Below are 22162 nucleotides of genomic sequence, written 5' to 3' on the forward strand. Positions count from 1 at the left end.
TATTTATAAATGTTCTAGTTCCAAACAAAATATTTAATAATTCACAAATTACTTAGTTTACAATGTAAGGATTAAGATTAGGATTGATTAGTGGGTGTCTAAAATAATAATATATATTAAAAGTTACTTCTAATTTCTAGTATTTTAAAGGTTTATGTATCTTTTTTTAAAGATTAATTTATGATCTCTGGAAGGATTTCACAGAGATACAGAGATTATTATTTTGAAGTGAAAAAGTCATGTACAAAGTAACACAAACACATTTGCATCATAATTTTCTGTTTTACTTGTTTCCACTTTTCCTTTTGATCCATAGATTGAATCATAAAGACAGAAATAAGACAATCAGAATTTATGTATTAGGATCTCAATATATATATATATATATATATATATATATATATATATATATATATATATATATATATATATATATATATATATATATATATATATATATATATATATATATATATATATATAATTTATTTAGTTTAAAAACGCACACACTAAAGTCACATCATTTTAATCACTGGCTGCTTTACGTGTGTTGTCCACTAGATGGAGCAGTAGAGCAAATGAAGCATCATGTCGCTTATTTCATTTCTAAAACTAACGAAATGAAAACTGAATTTGAGAAAACATTTTAGTTAACTGAAATAAATAATTAATGGGGGGAAACTATAGCTAAGCAGAACTATATCATGCGTTTACGAGGCTAAAACTTACATAAAAAGATATTCTTTGTTTTTATGTTTCTGAATTTATTTATTAGCCTTTCGAACTGATGTGAAATTTTACGTCAGCCATTTGCAATTTATGGCAAATGGTAATTTTTGCCATCTGCTCATAGTGGTGGCGGCTCCTGGGCGGACTAGTCATAGAACTGAATACGGGACTAGTGGCCAGGAGTGTCCGCCTCTCCTCCTGGCGGGACTTACACTAGCCTGGGAAATGGCGGCAGTAAAAGCTGTGAGGAAACACTAAAGCTTAATTGTTCAACAATAATTCAGTGCACTTTTTGAAAATGATATCTTCTGTTGAGTATTTATTATCCAATCTATGTAAATAATCACAATTCAATATTGTAACCTTTTTTAATTCTGCACCTAAAAATGAACCAAACCAACACCACTAATATAAGTAATAAAAACTAAAACTAAACAATATTTAACTAATAACTAATAAAAACAAGCAAACACACTAACAACTAATTAAAACAAACTGAATTAGACAAAAAGTCAAAACAAAAAAACTAACTCAAAACTATTTTGAACCTTGTTATCACTGTTACTTTCCTCAGCTGGATCTCAGATAAGCTGATGTACGGAGGGCTGGATGGACGGAAGGAAGGATGGATAATGGACAGATGATAATAATGCAGTGATACATTATTATCACTCAACAGGCTGAGAAAACAGTGCAAACAGAGCCGCTGCATCCCTTTTTCTATAGCTTCCAAAACAAAAGTTCTCTTAGTTTTTGTAAATTTCTATTTGTTCAAAGATTTGCTTACACAGCTTTATGGATCGTTAAAATAAACTGCAGTGATGGCTGAGCTAATTTAAAACTAATCAAAATGAACTTAAAGCCTTACACAAAAGGCAACAGGACAGAAACACCACAACAAAATGGCAGCACCTCAGTGAATCCTTGAACATTTCAGTTGTTCATTTGTGATTTATGTTACAAACCTCTAATTAAAGTATATTTAATTTATTTCTTAAACAGCTACTATTTTATAATATCTCAGTAAAATCTAACTATATTAAGTAAAGTTGCATAAATAAAAGCTGAATCTCGTCTTAAATGTGCTGCAGAGATGACCAGGTTTCTTAAGGATGTTTGTAGCCGTAACAGAGGAAGTTTTTTCTCTCCAAACAGTCCCTGGTCTTCACTCCAACAGTCTCGTCTTTTGACAGCGACCCACAGTGTTGCCCCGGGGTGGGGCAGGAGGGCAGGTCGGTGTACAACATGTCTGCTCCGTTCACCCACAGCCAATCACCAGCCAGGAAACGCAGGCCGGTCCAAACCTGCAGGAACGAAAAACGAGATTTATCAGGCATTATGTCGCACACAAATACCAACATTTTGTTAACAGCAAACTTTGATGTATTTTTCTGGCATTTAAATGGAAGTTCTTTATGCAAAGCATATTTAAATTCAGTATGTTTCAATATTTCAGCTATTTGTGTATTAATGAGCAGAGATGCGCAGAGTTCCCAAAACTTTTACTCAAGTTAGAGTAGAACTACTTCAACATATTTTTACTCAAGTAAAAGTAAAAAGTGGCCGTCCAAGAAATTATTCATATAAGAGTAAAAAAGTATTTGGTAAAAAATCAAATCAAGTATTGAGTAACTGATCAAATTACCATTTAATATCTAAAAATTACATCATCAAAAAAATATAAAGTTAAGAGGAAATTTTGGCATAAAGGACCAAAATGACAATAATTTATAAAAGTAACAAAAAATAACAAAATCAGGCAAAGGAAAAATGTTTCAAAGCAATTTATTTCAATAAAAAATTTATGAAACTTTAAACTGCAGTTGTGTCTGTATCTGGTGAATTTTTGGTTAAAACATGTTTGTTTTTCGTTCAGTGGGTAGAAAATCCAGAAATATTACTGGAGTTAAAACATATTCTTAAATATTAACATTTAAAAAATAGGACTGGTATACTAAAGGTGACCCATTCTGCTTCCTTGAACAGGTTAGGATTGATCTATTGGCGAAACAAAACAAGTTTATTTCATTTTTTTCACAAAATTATTCTTAGATATTGAGATTCTATTTTATTTTTAACATTATCAAGTATAATATTGATCTAAATCATGCGTACTCCACAATTTCTGATATTACTAATAAACTAAAATAATCTAAAATAAACCTTTTCTGGGTAAAATAGTGAGTACTCCACAGTTTCTAATAGGTAAACCAGTAAAAGAGTGACTTTTTCAGATTGAGCTGTTTTCGGACGTCTTGTCACTTTAAATCCAAATAAGCTGCTGCTGGCCACGCCCCTCAACTCAAAGTTTACATGTTGAGAGAGAGAGAGAGCGTTTTACTCGATTAATCGTAAAAATAATCGATTACTAAAATATTATTTTACAACAACCCTAGTAAAAACCAAACAGATGCACAATTATACAGCTGTATATCTTTGAAAAGCATTAGTCAAGCCTCCTGCACAACCAATAAGAATTCAGCAGGTGGTTTCTGGGTTGTAAGTCAATAAAACACTTGTCTTTTCCAGCAGCCATTATAAATCGCATACAGCGGTCAAACTAGCTGACCAGTAGTGCTGGAGATCAGTTTGGGTTGCTAGGTAGCAGGGTAGTGCCTCCAGACATTAAATTCTTAAGGTTTTTGAGATGGCTCATTTTCCAGACACTAAAAGACATGAACTTATTGGGTGTTTTTTTTTTAATCTTCTTGGGTTGAAGCAGTTGAGACTCAAATGGAAGTATAAAAAGGTTTATTTTGTCAGCCTACCTCCTCGGTGTCGGCCTCCAGGACCTTCCTCACCATGTAGGCGTGCTCCTCTCCGGGCTGCAGGCTGAGCAGATCGTAGCGCAGATCGCTGTGGCTGGACGACCCGAGGCCTCTGCAGTGCTCCAGCGCCTCCTCCCAGCTCCGGTTCTCCTTCACCAGAACCACGTTGTCAGAGACGCAGAGGAAGGGGAATTGCTTGTCGCAGTTTTGGGCAGCCATGTTGAACGTCTCGGAGGACATGGAGACGCAATCGCCGTTGGAACTCGGCTCATTTATTTCCCAGCTTTTATATTCTGAAGGGCTTTCAGTCCAGTTCCATGATCCACCTGCAGAACAGATGTGGAAAATTCAGACCAGCTTGCAGTGAGAAGAATGAAAGATAATGTATCTCGTTTTTATGTTCGCTGTTATTACTGTTATGACGACTAATTTTATTGGTTTCATAAAAATCGCTGCAAGCTGTAGTCGTGAGTCTTTACTGTCTCTACGGAGTCCAATCCAGATGGGAAAATCCTCATTATGAACGTTGTTGTCCAGATCAGAACCGTCGATATTCGCCAGCTCTTCATGGTTTTCGTTACAGTACTGCTGAGCTTCAGACCAGCTTTTTGCTTCAGGTACGAAAATATACTCTTTGCCATGGTGACCTTGCCCGTTATGTTGAGGGTTGTCCTGGCAGATGAAGAAGAAATCACTTCCACAATTCAGGCCATAGATTCTTTCAAGAGAAACAAAAACAAAGGAGCATAAATAATTACCATAAATTATTGATAAAATTAGCCAATTTGTATAAGATTACATAAACATCCGATGACATAAACATCGTACATAATAAAAAAATCTTTTTGTTTTTAAAAACTTACTGGTAATGGATCCGTTTCCTACCTGTTGATTAGTAGTTCACTGTTGTTAGTGCAGAGCGCCAGCCATGCAGAATGAAGTAGGAAGCAAAGAGAACCCAGAAATGATTAGTGCGTCTGTTCAGTGCAAACAAAATTAAAAATCATGTTGAAAATTGAGTTATTTCATCCACTAATTGCCATTATCAACGGCTGTTAGTGTTTTTGGTTCTCATTTGTGTTTTACTTTGGAATATTATTGTCACTTAGGTGTTTCCATACATATGTATTCCTATAGTTTATGGTGCGTTCACACCGAACGCGTTTCGATGCTTCAAGTTCGACGCGTCTGCACTTTAAGGTCGGACAGTGAAGCGCCTCAAAGCCTCTGGGCGGGTGTGAGAGGAGACTCCGTGGAAAACTGTCCTTCAAACTCTTCCACGGTCTCCTGCATATTTCGTCTAAATAAATATGCTTATTTAGCATTTATTTAATGTGACTCAACGTTTTTGCTGGACAGATTTATATAGCTGAAATGCGGGGAAATATTTTCAAATAGTAAAAGTTTTAACTTACTTGACTATCCAGCTTCCTCCCAGATCCTCTTCCAAAAGATCCTTTCTATTCCTTTCGCTGTAGTGATAACTTGATTGGAGCAAACGGCGACATTATTCTGTCCTCCATAGTTTATTTTTTCTGAGATCACGTCGGAAAATGCACCACTACGTGGCGAAAATTCAGTTTTTTTCCAACTCTGGTGTCAAAAGGCTCAAAAAGCTTCAAATCGCGCCGCCGCGCCTCCACAGAGACTTTGAATGTAAACCCGATGGGTCTAATGCTCAAAACGCATTTTGTGTGAACGCACCATCGGACTTGACCAAAAAGTAGTTTTCAGTGTTGGAACCTTTGTATTTGTATGTTTCTGGTACACCCGTAAATCCGACGCACAAGCGACGTCCACAAACAGGATTAAACAAAAAACAAACATCTGTTTCTCTTGTTTTACAGACGATTGATTAATGCTTAAAAAATCTGATGGGACTCTGCAAAGGATTTGTGTTGTGTGAAAGTTTTGCTAAAAGGAGTTAGCCTATCATTGAAGTTATTCCAGCTTAAAATAGCATCTCAGTGTTGCAGAAAGTATAAATGTCCCGACCCAAAATGCACCCTAGGCACAAATACACTCCTTCTTCTCCACATAGTAACTGCAATTAGTCAAAGTTTGGATTTCTTGATGCTCTCATGTGACCAGTTGTGGGCCACATGAGACCCAACGTTTGGGATTTTCAAGCATATTTAATTAGAATATATCAGGAACTGGCATTTGTACGTATTTTCAAACTTGGTTTGCATACAAATTAACATGCTAATCAAGAGATTAAAGCAGTCTAAATCAGTCTCATGTTACCTGTTATAAGACCAGACATGGTAGCTGGCTGCAATACATTCTGCACTGTGGACAAAGGTTTGGTTTTCCAAAGAGTCGAGAAAATATCCCTTCCCATTAGACAACACCAGATCAGACCACTTAGAACGGTCTCCATCCAGGCCGATCCAGGCGTAATATCGCCCCAGGTTCTGGTACTGCACGTCTGCTTTAGAGTAGACGGTGGCCAGGTCGGTGTGGTAGCTTTAGGGAATAAAAAAATATCTGATTTACAAATGCAGAGTCACAATTTATTTTGATTACATAGCACCTTTACTGAAGATACGTAGATTCAGAAGTAAAATTATGCAGCTGAAAATGTGAAAATCTTCAGAATGAAGTGAGAACATTCATCTACTTACCTGCAGCTCAATCAAACCTCTAATGTTCGACTATGTCACATTTTCCAGAAATCAAAAAACTAATCATGGAAAACTGAGAAATTAGTTGCAGATTCATCCCTCTTGATGTAAACGTTTAAGTCAAAGTTTAGCCAGTTTTCAAAATTAATTTCTGTTGAACTGCCACTGCTTCACACATTTCATATTTTTGAGCTTCATCTGGATCTTTAGAAGAAGAATAACTAAATTATTTCAGTCAATTGATATTGTGTTTTTTTTCTTTTGCTTTGCCCTGGAATGTATATTTATGGAACAACAACCAAGCCTGAAATATCTGAAATGTTGTGAAGCTCCAATGTGACTTGACCAAAAGTGAAACAGCAACAGGTAATTCAACTGTTGCACGCAAGTTGACAAAGACAAAAACAGCAGAACCTCCATGAAACCTCTAAGTCAATCACCTTTACTGAGACTTTTTGGGAGTTTTTAAACTCAAACTGAAGTTTATCTTAAAGCTACAGGCTCCTTTTGTAACACAGGTTCCATATGCTGCTCTGTATGCTTTATAAATCTAGACAAATTTATTTCTACAGCAACAAGCCGGTTCAAAGTGCTTTAAATCATAAAAACAAAACAAAACAAAACAAAACAAACGACTGAAACATCAACTTTTCTCATTTTTACACGTTAAAATGTTGGTTAATGTTTCACTAATTATGGTTCAAAGGCAACTCAGGAGGGTTTTAAGTCCAGATTTAAAGGAACTCAGTGTTTCAGTAGTTTTTCAGTTTTTTGGAAGTTTGTTTCAGATTTGTGGTGCATAGAAGCTCAAAGCTGCTTCTCCATGTTTGGTTCTGGATCTGGATGCAGAGCAGAACCAGAACCAACAACTGAAGATCTTTAATGTATTGTGGTACTAAGCCGTTTAGTTATTTTTAAACAGACATCACTATTTAAAAGTCTCTTCTCTCAGTAAAAGGATTTTAGATCTGGGTGATGTGCTCCGTCTTCCTGGTTTTAGTCAGAACGCCAGCAGCAGCGTTCTGGATCAGCTGCAGCTGGAGGATTGATTCTTTAGTCAGACCCGTGAAGACGCTGCTGCAGTAATCAATGCGACTAAAGATAAACGCATGGATGAGTTTCGATCGCGCCGAGACATCAGTCCTCTAATCCTGGAGATGTTCTCCAGGTGATAGAAGACCGACTTTGTGACTGACTTTATGTGGCTCTGAAGGTTCAGGTCTCTAGTCTCAAGCTGCAATAACCGAAGCTGTGTGTCGACTCTAGAGTTATAACTCTAGATCGCTCCTCTTTAGGTCCACAGAGCTTCAGTTTTGTTTCTGTTCAGTTGGAGAAAGTTGTGGCACATCCACACATTTATCTGTTCTGCACATCTGATCATGTTGATGGGTTCAAAGGTCAGCTGGTGACATCATAATGTAGAGCTGTGTATCATCTGCATATTTATGGTAGCCAATCTTACTTCCTGTTATAACCTGAGCCAGTGGGAGGATATAGATATTGAATATGAGGGGTCCATGGATTGAGCCTTGGGGTTCCCCACATGTGACACTTTGATGAAAATGAATCATTTTAATCATAGAAATCCTTGTTCTTCATGTAAGATTCAAACCAGGACTGGAATGGATCCAACTCTCCAGTCGTTTCATAATATTTCCTGAATCTTTCTTGGACGGGGGTCCCTGTGAGTATGTAGTCAGGGTTTTGGGCCGGCGCCAGGCCCTGACCCAAACCCTGACCCAAACCCGGGGTCCTTCAGGGATTTGATGGACTTTTAGGGGCTCTTCAGGTTCAAGCGGGAGAACGTCTCACCAACACTTTCCAACCTTTTTGCTGATAACATGGAAAATAAAATTAGATTTTCCAGCATTATTTCCTCCTCTTCCAAACATGTGTAACATTTTCAGAATCGATTTTCACGATCGATGATGCGTAAAGCAATAGTTCTGACAAATCTGGTTCTTGGTGCCCGAGTTTGTTTTTCCGACAAAAACAACTTTTCATTCACACCTGGAATTCAACATTGATTAGTTTTAATAATGAAAAGTAACATACAGAAATCTCACCGTCTGCAGATGTCCTGTGCGTCCGCCCAGCTGGCTGGATAGATGTTGTACCTGTAACTTCTCTCCAGTACCGATTCCAGGGAAAATGCAAAGCCTGTGCTGAGGAGGAGGAAGATCCAGGATCCAGAAAGGTTCTTCATCTTCAGCAGTCAGTTTCTAAAAAGAAAAGGCTTTATTAATGCAACATTAATTCAAACTAAAGGTTTTATTTAACACACATTACCTTGCTGTAAAGAGTATGAATAATCAAATAAAACAATTCCAGTATCTCCGGTGTTATTGGTGTGATTACCTGACTAAGCGATGCTTCGTCGTCTCAGGAAAGTGCTGCTGCTTTATGAGCCTCCAGACCTCGACTGCAGGTCCTGTTATTTCAGCTTCCATGTTTTAAACTCATCATTTGCTTAGCAAACATCAGTCTGGTGTCACTGTCTGTCAGATATATTTGACTGCTGGCAAATCAACAAAGAACCGGATCAACAGGGAAGTGAAATTATTTTTCTAGGTAACTAAAACATATGCAGAGAAATGAAGGAAGAATTAAAGAAAAAACATGAACTCATATTAATCGCCTTTTAAGAGTTTTAAATAGCTAAAGATCATTAATATTTGATGGAATATTATTTTAACAATTTTGAATGATGTAATTTGTTTTATTCTAAGTTGTTGGAGTAAAAATTTTTAAAGTTAATTCCCCATTTATTGCTGCTACATAATTTGAACAATTAATCTACCATTTTAAACCATGAGAATCACAATAATGTGCAACCCTAACAATTCCTGTAAAATAAAGATAAATAGTAATGTGACTTTTACTTAACTGAAACTTCCTGTCTTCCTAATAGGAAACATCGGCTAACTTTTCCTAGCCACTCCACAAAATGGGAGAGACAAGAGAACATACCTTCAGCTATAGATTGAAAGGTGTGTAAGGAAACGGTTAAAAGAAAACTACTTGTCTAAATGCAACTACAGTCAGTTCAATAATTATGCAACAGAAACAAATCTAGTTTAAGGTCGATAACTTTTGGGAGCGATTCTGATGTTAAGATGCTAAAACTTGATAAACTAATTTTGACTGAATCTCCAGTCCCTCAACACTTCTTGATTTTCCTCAATATATTTTTTGTATAGATTAAAGGCGATAAAGTTACGATCTGTTGTCAAGTTAGCAGGTTTTTGCTTCATCTAAGTTCCTTCATTTAATCACCATGTTTTAAGTCAGTTTTATTGGAACAATATTGTTGCTTTGAGTCCTGGGGTGACATTTTAATGGTGCTAAATCAGGCTCATATTTGATATGTCCACGAACACAAATATTTAAAGATTTGGTTTGTGTGGTGACATCTGGTGGTGAATTTCCAGATTGCAGCTTCATGGACTATTTTGTAACGATTCAAACTACATGCTGCTGTAAACGCACAAGAATAAAAAAAATGCACCTCAACCTTTTTAGTTTTATTGTAATTTCTACAAAACAATCTCAAACATGTGTACAAATATTTTTTTTTGGCTCTCAAAATGACTTCAGACATTTTCTGAAAATTCTGATACAATATTCAACCAAATGTTTGATGCGTCTGCTTGGACAATATAGAAGAAATTCACAAATATTTGCAACATTATTGCAATAGCAAGTTACAAAAGTTTTAGGAATAATTTGAATCAGCATAACCTTGGTAACTATATATAATAATTCAAAGTCTTTTTTTCTAAAACAATAACCAAGTTGGCACCTTAAGCAAATTAAAATTGTGGATCAAATGGTTCAAGCAACAAGGCAACAACCCCAACTTCAGATTTTAAAGATACAATCTTAGCAGTGGACTTCAACCTTTAATCCAGCCCAGTCTCTCTCTCTCATTGCTGAATCATGAACGTCCCGAAGCCAAAGAAATCTTTAGAAGCTCCTCTGAATCGCTGTGGCCTCCAGATGAGTCGACGTTGCAGTAACTTCTCCACCGTTTCCTTATTTTCTCCAGTCATAAAGTCTTAGAAATGGCAGAAACCATTTCCAGACTGATGACTTGAATCGATGCTTTTCAGATCCTTCAGCCTACTTCATGTTGTCAGGATGGTTTCATTTGAAAATGTCTGACTTTACATCAGACTTGGATGTGGCTTTTGAAATTAAACCCAGAAATGTGGCAAATTATAGTTATAAAATACAGGGAATGGTAAAACCTGGCCAAATAACAGATTATCTGTTATATTTAATCAATCATCAGTGGTATTTGCTAAACTAATATCTGAAAATATCTGTTTCCATCAGAGGAAACAGATTTTTCTAAGAGTCTAAAGACCTTTATTCAGGTGTGTAACTGTAACACAGGAAGTTTTTTCCCTCTGAACAATCCCTGGTCTCCATGCTGCTGCTGTTGCTTTTGGACAGGATCCCACAGTGTTGCCCCGGGGCGGGGCAGGTGGGCAGGTCGGTGTACAACATGTCTGCTCCGTTCACCCACAGCCAATCACCAGCCAGGAAACGCAGGCCGGTCCAAACCTGCAGGAACAACGGATTACTTTTACAAATCTGTAGTCAAGTTCAAGTATTAAACAAACCTGAACATTTTGCTGGATGTAAAGCCTGCAGTTTGAGAACTAATATTTTAAATCTGTATTAATGAGGGAATAAGAAATTGAGGCTTGAACAAGATCTGTGAAAACGTCTGGACAAGTAAAAGTTATGCATTTTCAAAGAAAATGTTTCTCATCCTAAATTTGCCTCCCAGTTGGTAAACCTGAGCTGCTGATCCATTTTAACCTTTAATCAGTTTCTGAACTATGTTGTAAAATGATCCTTTATAAATGTGCCTTTTCTATACAAGCATCCAAATAACGCCAAGGGATTTAATATTATTCCATTATTTTATGTGACTAAAAGTAGAACTCCTGTATTTTTACTTAATCTTTGAGTCTTTTTTACCTTTACAGTTTTTCTGCCAACAGTTGGGCCCAAATCTACATTATCATTTGACTTATTTTGCATCAAGTTCGATGCTTTAAAATGTATTAAAATCAAGTTCTTCCTAATTTTTGAACACCTCTCATCCTAGTTTGCTTTACATTAAAGCAAATAACTGATAAGGATATTTTGTCTTGTAAATTCACATTTGCGTCCCACCTCCTCGGTGTCGGCCTGCGTGATCTTGGTCCTGATGAAGTCCTGGTTGTCTGCAGGCTGCAGGCTGAGCAGATCGTAGCGCAGGTTGCTGTCGCTGGAGGACCGGAGGCCTCTGCAGCGCTCCAGCGCCTCCTGCCAGCTCCCATTCTCCTTCACCAGGACCAGATTGTCTAAGATGCAGACGGACGGGAGACGAGTATCGCAGCTTAGGGGAGCCATCTGCTTCGTCAGTGAGGAGATCGAGCTGCAGTTGCCGCCGCCGACACTCGGCTCTCCTTCTGACCAGTTTGTATAGTTAGAGTCTCCCCAGCTCCATTTCCACGATGCTCCTGTGAAAAAGGTGGGAAATTTATCGGCACCAACTCTGCAACCTAAACCAGAATTGGCCTCTAAATGTTTGAAATTGGGCTCAATAAAAAACATGCATGCCACACATTTAAGAAATTTTTGATCTTTAAAAAAAAACAACAAAATTCAAACATGCATTTCCAAGAACATTAAAGGTGTCAAAGGTGTGAAGTTTGATGAAATTGGGGATTATGAGATCAGCTCAGTCATTCTTTTCCCACCGTTAAAATATGAACAGCCATGGCTGAGAAACAGCAAGACTCTTAAAACAATTCAGAAGAATCTATTCCTGAACATATTCAAATGAAAAGGAGCCTTTAACCAGGAAGTCTCGGTGTGATATTCATGTTGACTTTGCCTTTTTGTTTGGGGCAAACATGAATTGCAAATCAGGTTTAAACAAGCAGGTTTCCTGATTTACTTAAACACGACTCCCTGAGGGGCAGAGGGCAGGGTGATAAATTACTTTCTTTCCAATCCTTCTCAGCTTGATATGATTATTATTACAGCAAAGTGTTATAACTGGTTAAAAATTAAGTATTTCTTTGGAATGGTCAACCATAAAATCCCAATGAAAAATCTAAAAGTTTGAGGGAGAAGCCAAAGCTTGGGTTGGACCTGTAAATATTTACAAGTGAATCAGTTCAACATCTTCATGTTTGTTGAAACCATGACTCTGGTTTCAGCAGTGATGGTTTACCGTCTTTGTGCAGTCCGATCCAGGTGGGAATGTCCCGCTCCAAGAAGATGGCGAAAATGTCGCCAGAAAGACTGACCAGGTCCTGATGGTATGACCTGCAGTACGCCGACGCTTCTGACCAAGTCTTTGCCTCGAGTACAAAGACGTAACTCGCACCAGACCGACAGGTGAAGAACAGACGGTCTCCACAGTCTCTGACGTAGATCCTGTTGAGAACAAACATTTACTGAACCATCAACGTTTAAGAAAACAGGATTAAAGGAGGATTCTGGGAGTCATGTTGCCATGTTCGTCCCTCTTTAAAAATACATTTGGAGGGCTTTCATTATTTCATGTTTCAGGACTCTTAATCTTTGGTGACAGAAAATTAGTTGTAATTTTATGTTTTTTAACATGAAGAGCACCTTGTACCGCGATTCAAGGTAAACTTGATCGACTCCCACAAAGTGACACCATTTCCACCTGGAGGAGCTGCTTATATTAGGAATCCAACGCCCATAGAAACAGTTGTAAACTGCATAATAAAGGAGCACTGTTGAGATGATGAGTTAAAAGTGGAGTGTCAGAAAGAGCTGGAGCTTCTTAAAGAGACAGACGCAAAATTTCAAGGTGTAAAATTTCAAGTCATGTTTGATATTGTTACAACGCCAAAGTCTAAGGGATCAGGGGTGGCAACATAAAATGTGTCCAGAGAAAGGAAGGTGGAAATTTAAAATGACTAATTACAAAAAGGTGTTTTCAAACAAAACAATACAACTTAACACAATTAACACTCAGTGTCAAATGAAAGACAACAGGAGCTGTGATAAACAGATGATTACCATTCAATGAAGGGGATGGAAACTGGTGAAACATTTACCAAAATAAATGACAGAGGTATTCAAGTCTCCACACAGAAGGCTTTAACAATGTTGCCTTAAATCTCAGTCAGTCTTACTTTTCGTCTAGGTATGTGACAGAAGCACAGTCTCCCTCAACGTTTTTGACGTTGTCCTGCCAGTTGACATAGTGACTTTGACGGTCAGACCAGACCCACTTGCTACCGGATGACGAAGTCTCTTTATGCAGACCGAGCCAGGAGCGATACTGCTTAAGGTACACAGAGTTTACATCCGACTGTGAATAGAAGGTGGCCAGGTCGGTGAAAATACTGCAAGGACAAAAAAAGTAATGGGTTTGAAAAGAGACATTATGTGCATGCTGTTAGCTTTTAAAATGTACGAGTGCATGAAACAGTGAAATGATGTAGTTATATTTCTTTGAATAATTGTGGTAGATAGAGAATACAACACAGTTAAAGAATAGATGATACAAAGCAAAAGCTTTTTTAAAGAGGTCAGAATGTAGAGCATTAGTGTTGCATAAGAGGAAGCTAAATCCAGAGGAGAAACAATTCAGAGCAAACACTTTCTACAATAATGGAAAGGATGAGTAAACCTGCAGCTTTAGTGCAATGTTCTCATAGGCAGTAAGTAGGACATATAGACCTTTATTCAATCAGCATGTTATTTTATTTGTTTCACATTCCAAATTTTACAGGCAACCATTGCAGCGATGAAGGAAATTCACTGCACATTTCAGGAGGACTTTGATTTATAATGTTTTCACCCTTGATGGTCTAATGGACTCGGTTCAGTTTGGAACAAAATTGCAACATTTGTTCCATTTTCAGCTGCTGTGGATCTTTTTCACACTGCACTGTGTCAAGCGATCCAAACTAGTTGTAAAACTTGTTCCACCCGTTGGGGCGCTGCACTAAGAACCACTGAAGAAAACAAACCTCAGAAGACACCGAGCGCAACTCTCTTCCTCACAAACTAAACAAAACGGAGAGGCGTCAGATTTTAGTTGGAGGATTTCTCTTTGGTAAGAGACCAAGTCATTTCTGCCATTAGTGCTAGACTCATTTGTTTTGATTGCATTTACCCAGAATGCCTTGCGCTGCATTTCTCTTCCTGCTATCAGAGCGCTGTCTGTGCACTTTAATACAGCGACCAGACGCCGGCCCCTTCTATAGAACCGAGGTTTTTAGGCCGACCAGAGTAAGTCATTAAATGATTCTGATTCAATTAACTGAAAGTGAACTCCATACTTCCTGATGACATCATCCCAGAGGATTGTGAAAGGAGGAATAGAGCTGGACCAAGCACAGAACCAGGTTCTTCTGAATCAAGACAACATTCAGCTTCTATGGAGCAAACTTCCAGAAAACTGCAAAACAGCTGAAACACTGAGTTCCTTTAAATAAAGACTTGTCATTTTTTTAATCAATAATAAATGATACATTGACCAACATTTATAATGTGCATTGATGGGACTCAAAATGTAACACCTTTCTGGTTTCTCATTTGGTGATGTTACGACTTTATTTGCGTTTTTATGATTTAAAACACTTTGAACTGCCTTGTTGCTGAAATGTGCTGTACAAATAAACTTGATTGATAAAGGCTAAAAGATGGATTTCTGTCAACAACCACTGCAAACAGCTCTGGGATCCATTAGATCTTTGAGTTCATCGTGTTACCTGCTGCTCTGAAGTCTAGAAAAACTGAATATTTATAATCTTGACTCTTAAGTCACAACTAAGCAAATGAGAATATATGTTCCTTTAGCTTCTCTGATAGTTTAGCTACTCCTCGCTTACACTGAGTAAATGCATCAGGAATCCTACCGCCTGCAGTAGTTTTGGGCCATCTCCCAGGTTAAAGGGGATTTAATGTGTTTGTAAGAAATGTCCACCACAGATCCCAGGCCGGCTCCCACACCGCTGCTGCCGAGGATGAGGAGGAGAATCAAAGGTCCGCAGAGGCTGCTCTTCATCTTCAAACTCCGTTTTCAGAAAAGTGCTTTGAATAAAGCAGGAATTAATTCAGAGGCAAGTTTCTGATCAGACATGAACCAAATGCATTTCTTAAAGATCTGCACTGCAAAAACAAAACATTGCCAATTATTTGTCTAGTTTCTAGTGCAAATGTTTTAAGACAGACTTAAAAGTAACTTTTCAGCAAGAAATAAGTTTAAGTAAAAAAATTCCTTAATATTGATGAAAACATTCTAGTTTTTTGGCAAATAAATTAACGTACAACATGGAGAATGTCTTGTTATAAGGGAAACCATCCACCAGTAAAACCATTTCCATCAACATGTTATAAGTTCTCACTTCTTCCTACCCCATTTTGAGCATGATATGTTAACTGAAACAAAAAAATCTGTATTTTCTCTTCTTTCTTATGCACTTCTTGTTACTGTGCACTATTTTATTTTTATATTTGTATCATGTTCGAATGTTCGAATAAAATTTCATTTCATTTCAACATTAAGGAATTATTTACTTAAAAAGTTCCGACAGATTGTTGAAAAACTAATTCTCTCATTTCAAGGTTACTACTATATTTGCACTAGAAACTAGACCACACACTTGGTAACATTTTGTGTTTTTGCAGCTTGAATCCCATCAGATTAAAATAAAACAATGTGTTTAAATGGTGGCATTACCTGCAGATTCGTCCAGCTGAGGACCTAGCAGCTTCTTCCCATCTCATGTTTTATTTATACGCTTAGAGGTTTAAAAGCAGCCATCACGCCCACCTTAATCCTGCCGGCCTAGAAAACATTTGCCTTCTGGCAAATGAAGGACAGATTTACCTGCAGACCTAAACAAAACCCATTCAGCCCTGAAGGACCAGGCAAATGAAGCCCAAGGAGACCAATAACATAACGAGGTTAACTTCGATCAAAATGGGACAAATTCAGTGTTTCTGGCTTATAAAGTCTGACCTTTAATAAAAAATTGTAAATATGGGATTTTTATTTGTAAAGTTCACATTTAAAAATGAAAGTGATAAAATAGACTGCAGTCCATTTATACAAATTAGTGACAGTCTAAACATTTTAGATTTAGACAACTTAAATTGAAGTTAGACTTTAGTGGGAAAGTTTAAGGTTACTATGACCATTAGCTGAATCAATGCATAACAGTTTTATGATTCTTGTGTGATGAATGGGCTCATGAAAAAGACTTCAGGAGTTTAGTTTCTCTGGCCTTAGAATTACCATGAAGTCATTGAATCATTTCTTTATCTACAGTGAAAGACGACATGCTGCTGTGTGACCAAGTGGCTCAAACCGTTCTGCTCCAGGCCCTCTCCTGACTTCGATCAGAGACTTTGAATAAATACAGATTAATATATTCTCTCTCTGGTTCTTGAGACAGTTTCTCTCTTCGTTAAAGGAAAATTTCCACAACAAGACAAATGTTTTCCTTATTCACAGAAAAGTGTGTAAATTTCCACTGAGTCACCCAAGAAATAAATGCAACACATTCTAGTTACTTGGGACAGCAGCAGTAAAATTTAAGCACTTTCCAAGGAACGTTTTCAAACTTTTCCAGCACCACGTTGGAGATGATGCAACTGAACCAAAAAAAGTTACCCTTCACAATACATTACTGTCATTAGTAATGTTATACCAAAATGTCTGACACACCAATACACCCGACTGCAGAATGCTAAAAAAAGAATCATCTCCCATTTTCAATAATTGTCAAATTTCAACAGTATGTTTCTCAAATTTAGGCTTTTAAACAAATGTTTGATCACATTTTAACAAAGTTTGCTGGTTGAATATCAAGCACTTTCAAAACCTTGAAAACCTCCATTTGAAATTCAAGCATTTAAGGATTTCAAGCATCTGGACCCTTGGGACCCGAAGGAGAAAAGATTTCCTCCAGATGATTAAAGATCAAACATTAAAAGCAGAGTTAGATCGCATCATCACAAATGTTTTATTCCCTTCAAACAACCCGCACGCGAACGCCGCCCGCCGCACCGCACGCGAACGCCGCACCGCACGCGAACGCCGCCGCAGCTGCTGAACCAAGACATCCTGCTTCCGCCTCCTGACGGACGTCAGATTGGTGACAAGATTCAAGGAGAAACTTTCTGGAACTTCTCTGTAATCCCAACCTGCTGATTTCTGTGGCACTACGCCGCTGTCAGGTAAATGCAGAAGGACCGAGCACACATCCCAGAGGAACTCCAAAGCTAAATTTGGGGAATTCATCGTATAAAACGACAAACGTACAAGTTGCTTCTCAACTGTCAAAGGAGCAGATATGAAGCATTTTCTTCCATCTTTCTCAAAAAAAAAAACATGTCAGCAAGTCTAGGATCATTTTACCTTAAAATCTGTAGATCGTTTTAACTTTAAATCTTTTTAAAACGGCAACAAAATGCAGTGAGATTGATTGAAGCGTCGATGGATGGATGACAGCTAGCTAGGCAAAACGCTTTCCGTTGTATAAATAAAGACGATTCAACTGAATGATATGCATATTTTATTATGCATCATTTTAAGTGCATTGAAACCTGCAGGAATCACATTTCAAGTAAACTCCATATTACATCTGAAATGCAAAAAGAAAAGAAGTTACTTTAACTTTCATCTCACAAATGAGTTCTGCCAGGCCGGCTAGAAATCCAGAAAAAAGGAACTAAAATCTTTTTTTTTTAAATATTTTTTTCAGAACCTTGTGAGCTGACCTGGGTTGGACATGCTCCGCTCCAGCATCTTCAGGGTTTCTCCGGTCAGCGTGTGGAGCTCGTCCTGCAGCCGGCGGTGGCCGTCCAGCGTCAGGTGCCAGAAGCACGACTTCCTCTTCCCCTCTTTGCAGAGCTGGTTGCAGGTTTTACGGAAGCTGCTGCTGAAGCACAGGTTGTGGCGGATCGTGTTCTTCCAGCCGTCCGGAGCCGTCTGAAAGAAGGGGAAGTGCTCTCTGGGAGAGCAGAGGGAACGGTGAACCGAAGATGAACCACAATGCAAACCGGAAACGGATTCCAGCACATTTTAAAGATTCTAGACAGAGACGGATGTCTGATCAATTAGTGTAGTTTCTCTCTTGAAAATCAGTAGAAATGGCTTAATCCCCCATTCTGGTGTCCATTTTTTACTCCAAAAGACAAAAACTATACAGAAGAGCAGAACCTTGTCAATATGAAGTGTGGCAGGGGAAGACGGCTCATTTAACCAGCGTGTCTGCATTCATCGGCTCTGGTTCCGACCTGGTGAAGTTGTAAATCTGCTGGACTTTGAGGCTCCCCGTCTGGCTGCTCTTCAGTGCCAGAGCGACGAGGACGCAGTAATTCACCGGCGGACGAGGCCAGCAGCCCGGCTTCAGGGACTTCAGGTCCTGGGAGGACAAAACCAAAGCTACCAAACACCGAGTTCAACTTTACATTTACAGAACCAAGTTAGAATCCCGTTCAGGACACATCCATGTTCCTGAGGGTCTAAAGAAAACGGTCTGAAATTTAACAGCTTAGACAGATTGGGTCATGACAACTCTAAATTGATTTCCAAGTTTTTGAGAACGTTTCTAATAAAAATAAAAGCACAATGTGAAATTGTCAATAGAAAATATCAATTCTGCTTAAAAAGAAATTCTCAGAAGTAGTCTGGAAATTAGAGTTTCAAAAGTCGAAAAATTTAAATTTTTTCAGCTTTCCAAGTTTTTTCTAGAAAATTTCTGAGATCAATTAAAATAAATTTTAATTATTGGCAAAAATTTACTCCAACAAACCGTTTCAGAAAACATTCTAGTAGCTAAAATGTCCACTTCCATCAGCAGCAGCGTTTCCATTACAAATATGGACAAAACTTTGGCAATATTCCGCCAACGTCAAAAAACTCACATTTGTGGCGTTTCCATTAAATTAGAAAATCACTAAAATCAGTCGTGAATAGACAAGTAAAAAAAAATTTTTTTTAAATTCTCATGCCAAGAAAAGTTTTTTTTAAACTCATGTTTATTTTTTAAATATCAAATTTCACCTTTATGGTGAAGGAAATGCAGCTGCTGTTCTTCCTCACCACAACTTTTGTGATCTTCCCCTTCCGTCTGGTCCGGACTGGTTTGCTGGAATCTTCTTTTATCTGAGAGTTAAAGATGAGAATAAACACAGAAATCCACATTAAAACTCATTGTTGTGTCTCAAATGAACATTTAAGAGCCTTATCTACAGGACACATTCAAATATAATCCTGGTATTTGATTGAATCTGTTTTACAGCAATAAATGGAGCAGAATACAGATGGTGTTGCTGTGCAAGTCTCTGCTTTTATTAAAAACTAGCTTCTTAATGACACTTTAGTCTGAATTGGTCTGTCTTAGTGGAATAATTCATTTTGTCAGTTAATACATTTCAGTTGCATGCACTCTAACATACTGTTCCACTTAAATTTTATTCATGAGAAAATGCTGCTTGAAGCTGAAAATGGATTTGATTTTCTGCTCCAATCAGGTAGGAAAAAAGCTCATAAAGCTCCATCAATGTGGGAACAGCCATCAAAATTTAGATCAGACAGCTGCAGGTTTGTTCAAATATTTCACACTTGCCAGGAAAACTTTTGAGTTCTGCTGCTGCTAGATTTGGTTCATGCATCATTTTAATGCAGAGCTATAATTTGCACAGTTCTTCTTATACTTTGTTTTTCTTTGCAGGCTGAAATTCATGTTTTTTTCAGAAGATACAGAAAAAGGCAACAAGCTGATGCTCCATCTTTACCACACAAAAAAATGTTAATTGTGCAGATTCCCTAAGAAATTTGACGCTCCTAAAAAAAAAAAGTGCAAGTATAAATTAAAGAGATTTTTCTGAAAATGTGAATCCCACATTGGATTAAATCCCATCATGAAGGAAGGACAGGAAAATGATAAACATTTGATAAATGATAAACAGGTCAGCATTGCATGTTATTTGTGACAGATATCTATAAATAATCAAAGTCAGTTTATAGAGAACGTGAAAACGGTTGGACTGTTGGAGAAAGGATGATTGAAGTGGCCAACAAAGAGGCGGAAAGAAGAGAACGAGGCGCCGAGACGTGAAATAGAAGACCTTAGTCAACTTTCATCTGAAGCCGATTCCTGGGTGATCCAGGCTTTTATTTTGGAAGTAGAGCAAAAGTACTTGGTAAGATTGTGTTTTTTGCAGTGCAGGACTTAAATGGGTAATCTTCAATTCTTTATGCATCTTAGATAATTTCTCCCCCTCATTTTCTACAAAACTAAACCCCTAATTCATGCATGCATGCATTTACTAAACGTTAAAACCACATGCGGTGCTTTAACCTTGTATTTTTATGTGATCCTCTCAGAGTAATGCGAGTTTGTTACCATGTGTTTGGCTGTGGAGGAAGCAGGAAGCAGCAGTTCCTCCTGATGGGGACATGTCAGCGGATCGGATGTGGACGGACCCTCCATGTCCCCGGGCTCCAGCTGCAGCAGCTGGTTGGCATGACCCGGGTCAGGCTGGAGGTCAGCGTCCGTCTGCACATACTGGACCGGACAGGCGATGTTGGGATTCACCAGCAGCCACAGGTTTGGTTTCACAAATGTGTCTGATGGAGAGAAAAGAAGAACGCATGGCACAAAACTCTGCAACTTTCATCAGAGGCAAAGTGGGAAACAAAACATTCATTTTTATAGCTGGTGGAGCAGAAGCTGAAACCAACATTCATTTTCTGATCTGACCTCAGACTCATAACGGACAGCTGGATAAAGTTCCTCTGGGTGAACTCACCTGACGTCTTATCGTACCAAATGAACTCATCTTTTCTTCTGCAGGCTCTTACCGAGGGTCTCTGGGCCACATGTTGATCATTCACTTTATCTTCTGCCAGAGTAGACAAACCTCACTGACACACATATGAAGAAATTACATTTTACACAAAAAGAGACAAACCAGCCTCCAAATTCCTCTGTGTTGCATAAACAAATATTCATCTGCACCGTTTCCAGCCAGTGGTTACACGGCAGCTGCAGTTTATTAAAACAATAATGAAAATGTTCACCGTTACAGTTCTGGTCGGTGGTTGTTGCCAGGTTGAGCTCTTTGTCCATGTCCCAGTCGGTCAGACCCACAGAGCAGTGCAGGCCACAGAACCGGCCTCTGGTTTTCAGCTGGAACGTCATGCTTGGACCTGCTTCAGACGTTCTTCCTCCCTGATGAAGAGGAGGAAAGTGAGGCCAGCAGGCTGTTGATTCAGCAGCTGGAGCAGAACCGCCTAATTGGACCCAATCAGGTCTAACAGAGAGCAGCCGGTCCAGAACCGACGCTTCACCCTGAGGATGGCTGTTTTTTATAACGATCATATAATCTGTGATCTAGTTGGAGTGAAAAGCTGGTTTGTGTGGTTTAGTTGTAGCAAAAGTCAAATAAAACTTTATTTTTCCGTTGAAAATCCACCAGAGGAGAATTTAACAGCTTTACTTAAACAGGATCGTTCTGTTTGTTTCTCTGAAAGAATTTATTGACACATTAGAAGAAAATTCCTTGAGTTCAAAGACCAAATCATCTTGTCTAAGTTTTGTGGTCTGAACGAACAATTTCCAGAGATTTTTCCTAAACATGGTTTAAAATTCTTCAGGGATAAACTGAGTTGGGTCACGTAAAGTATCAAACAGCACAACAGTCCAACATTTACCACATTCTTCTCAATGTAAATCGTAAAATTATTAATTTGTAGCTCATTTTTGAAGTTAAACCTCTAAACTACATCTCTAGATTTACAGACTCTTTAAGTTTTGCTTTGGACTTTAGCAACTTTTTATCCTCTGACACCTATTAGAACCAGAGCAGACAGAAAAAAGGAGTCAATTTTCAAGCAAAAAACAATTTCAAACAAAAACATTTCTGAGCTCCAAAATTTGGAAACTTGCAAGAAAAAAAATGAAAAAAATTTGAGATTAATCTTGTAAATTTCTAGAAAAGACATGAAGATTTCTAAACTTGAAAAGTAAA

At 38.1% G+C, this 22162-nt stretch overlaps 3 protein-coding genes across 6 annotated transcripts; all 3 read right to left on the minus strand.

The window, feature by feature from the left end:
* Positions 1-1028: 1028 nt before the first annotated feature.
* LOC106923712 (putative C-type lectin domain family 20 member A) lies at positions 1029-8541 on the minus strand. The gene is made up of 7 exons (XM_014996940.2): positions 8483-8541; positions 8191-8346; positions 5745-5966; positions 4383-4400; positions 3977-4215; positions 3498-3823; positions 1029-2033 (listed from the first exon to the last, which is right to left on the minus strand). Exons 2-7 carry the CDS (start codon positions 8328-8330, stop codon positions 1836-1838), a joined length of 1143 nt encoding a protein of 380 aa, XP_014852426.2. The 5' UTR covers positions 8331-8346; positions 8483-8541; the 3' UTR covers positions 1029-1835.
* Positions 8542-9635: 1094 nt separating this feature from the next.
* LOC106923713 (C-type mannose receptor 2-like) lies at positions 9636-15960 on the minus strand. Its single transcript, XM_014996941.2, has 6 exons — positions 15858-15960; positions 15034-15208; positions 13300-13512; positions 12363-12568; positions 11315-11643; positions 9636-10693 (listed from the first exon to the last, which is right to left on the minus strand). Exons 2-6 carry the CDS (start codon positions 15180-15182, stop codon positions 10496-10498), a joined length of 1095 nt encoding a protein of 364 aa, XP_014852427.2. The 5' UTR covers positions 15183-15208; positions 15858-15960; the 3' UTR covers positions 9636-10495.
* On the minus strand, positions 15869-21543 carry foxr1 (forkhead box R1). Of its 4 annotated transcripts, none has more exons than XM_088004486.1 (7): positions 21213-21543; positions 20942-21034; positions 20536-20759; positions 19191-19292; positions 18422-18549; positions 17903-18135; positions 15869-15983 (listed from the first exon to the last, which is right to left on the minus strand). In XM_088004486.1, exons 1-7 carry the CDS (start codon positions 21511-21513, stop codon positions 15952-15954), a joined length of 1113 nt encoding a protein of 370 aa, XP_087860612.1. In that variant the 5' UTR covers positions 21514-21543; the 3' UTR covers positions 15869-15951. The 4 variants fall into 4 exon arrangements, with proteins under 4 accessions (XP_087860612.1, XP_087860613.1, XP_014852428.2 ...); XM_088004487.1 differs by having other exon boundaries at positions 15870-15983; positions 19230-19292; positions 21213-21540; XM_014996942.2 differs by lacking the exon at positions 15869-15983 and adding an exon at positions 17680-17766 and having other exon boundaries at positions 21213-21537.
* Between the last annotated feature and the right edge of the window lie 619 nt (positions 21544-22162).

Source organism: Poecilia mexicana, unplaced genomic scaffold, assembly GCF_051168715.1.
Source record: "Poecilia mexicana isolate PSO_F unplaced genomic scaffold, ASM5116871v1 scaffold_3, whole genome shotgun sequence".
Lineage (NCBI taxonomy): Eukaryota > Metazoa > Chordata > Actinopteri > Cyprinodontiformes > Poeciliidae > Poecilia > Poecilia mexicana.

Bases quoted from the DNA above. Each gene is read 5' to 3' on its own strand.
- LOC106923713 (XM_014996941.2), bottom strand. From the start codon at position 15,182: ATGAAGAGCAGCCTCTGCGGACCTTTGATTCTCCTCCTCATCCTCGGC. The intron at 13,513-15,033 runs GTAGGATTCCTG...TTGTCCTTGCAG, and splicing joins GCCCAAAACTACTGCAGGCG to TATTTTCACCGACCTGGCCA. The intron at 11,644-12,362 runs GTAAACCATCAC...CCTTTTTCACAG, and splicing joins GATCGGACTGCACAAAGACG to GAGCATCGTGGAAATGGAGC.
- foxr1 (XM_088004486.1), bottom strand. From the start codon at position 21,513: ATGATCGTTATAAAAAACAGCCATCCTCAGGGTGAAGCGTCGGTTCTG. The intron at 20,760-20,941 runs GTGAGTTCACCC...TCTCTCCATCAG, and splicing joins TTGGTACGATAAGACGTCAG to ACACATTTGTGAAACCAAAC. The intron at 19,293-20,535 runs GTAACAAACTCG...TTTAACTCTCAG, and splicing joins CCTCCACAGCCAAACACATG to ATAAAAGAAGATTCCAGCAA.
- LOC106923712 (XM_014996940.2), bottom strand. From the start codon at position 8,330: ATGAAGAACCTTTCTGGATCCTGGATCTTCCTCCTCCTCAGCACAGGC. The intron at 3,824-3,976 runs GTAAAGACTCAC...TCTGTTCTGCAG, and splicing joins GATTGGACTCCGTAGAGACA to GTGGATCATGGAACTGGACT. The intron at 2,034-3,497 runs GTAGGCTGACAA...TCGTTCCTGCAG, and splicing joins TGGAGGCCGACACCGAGGAG to GTTTGGACCGGCCTGCGTTT.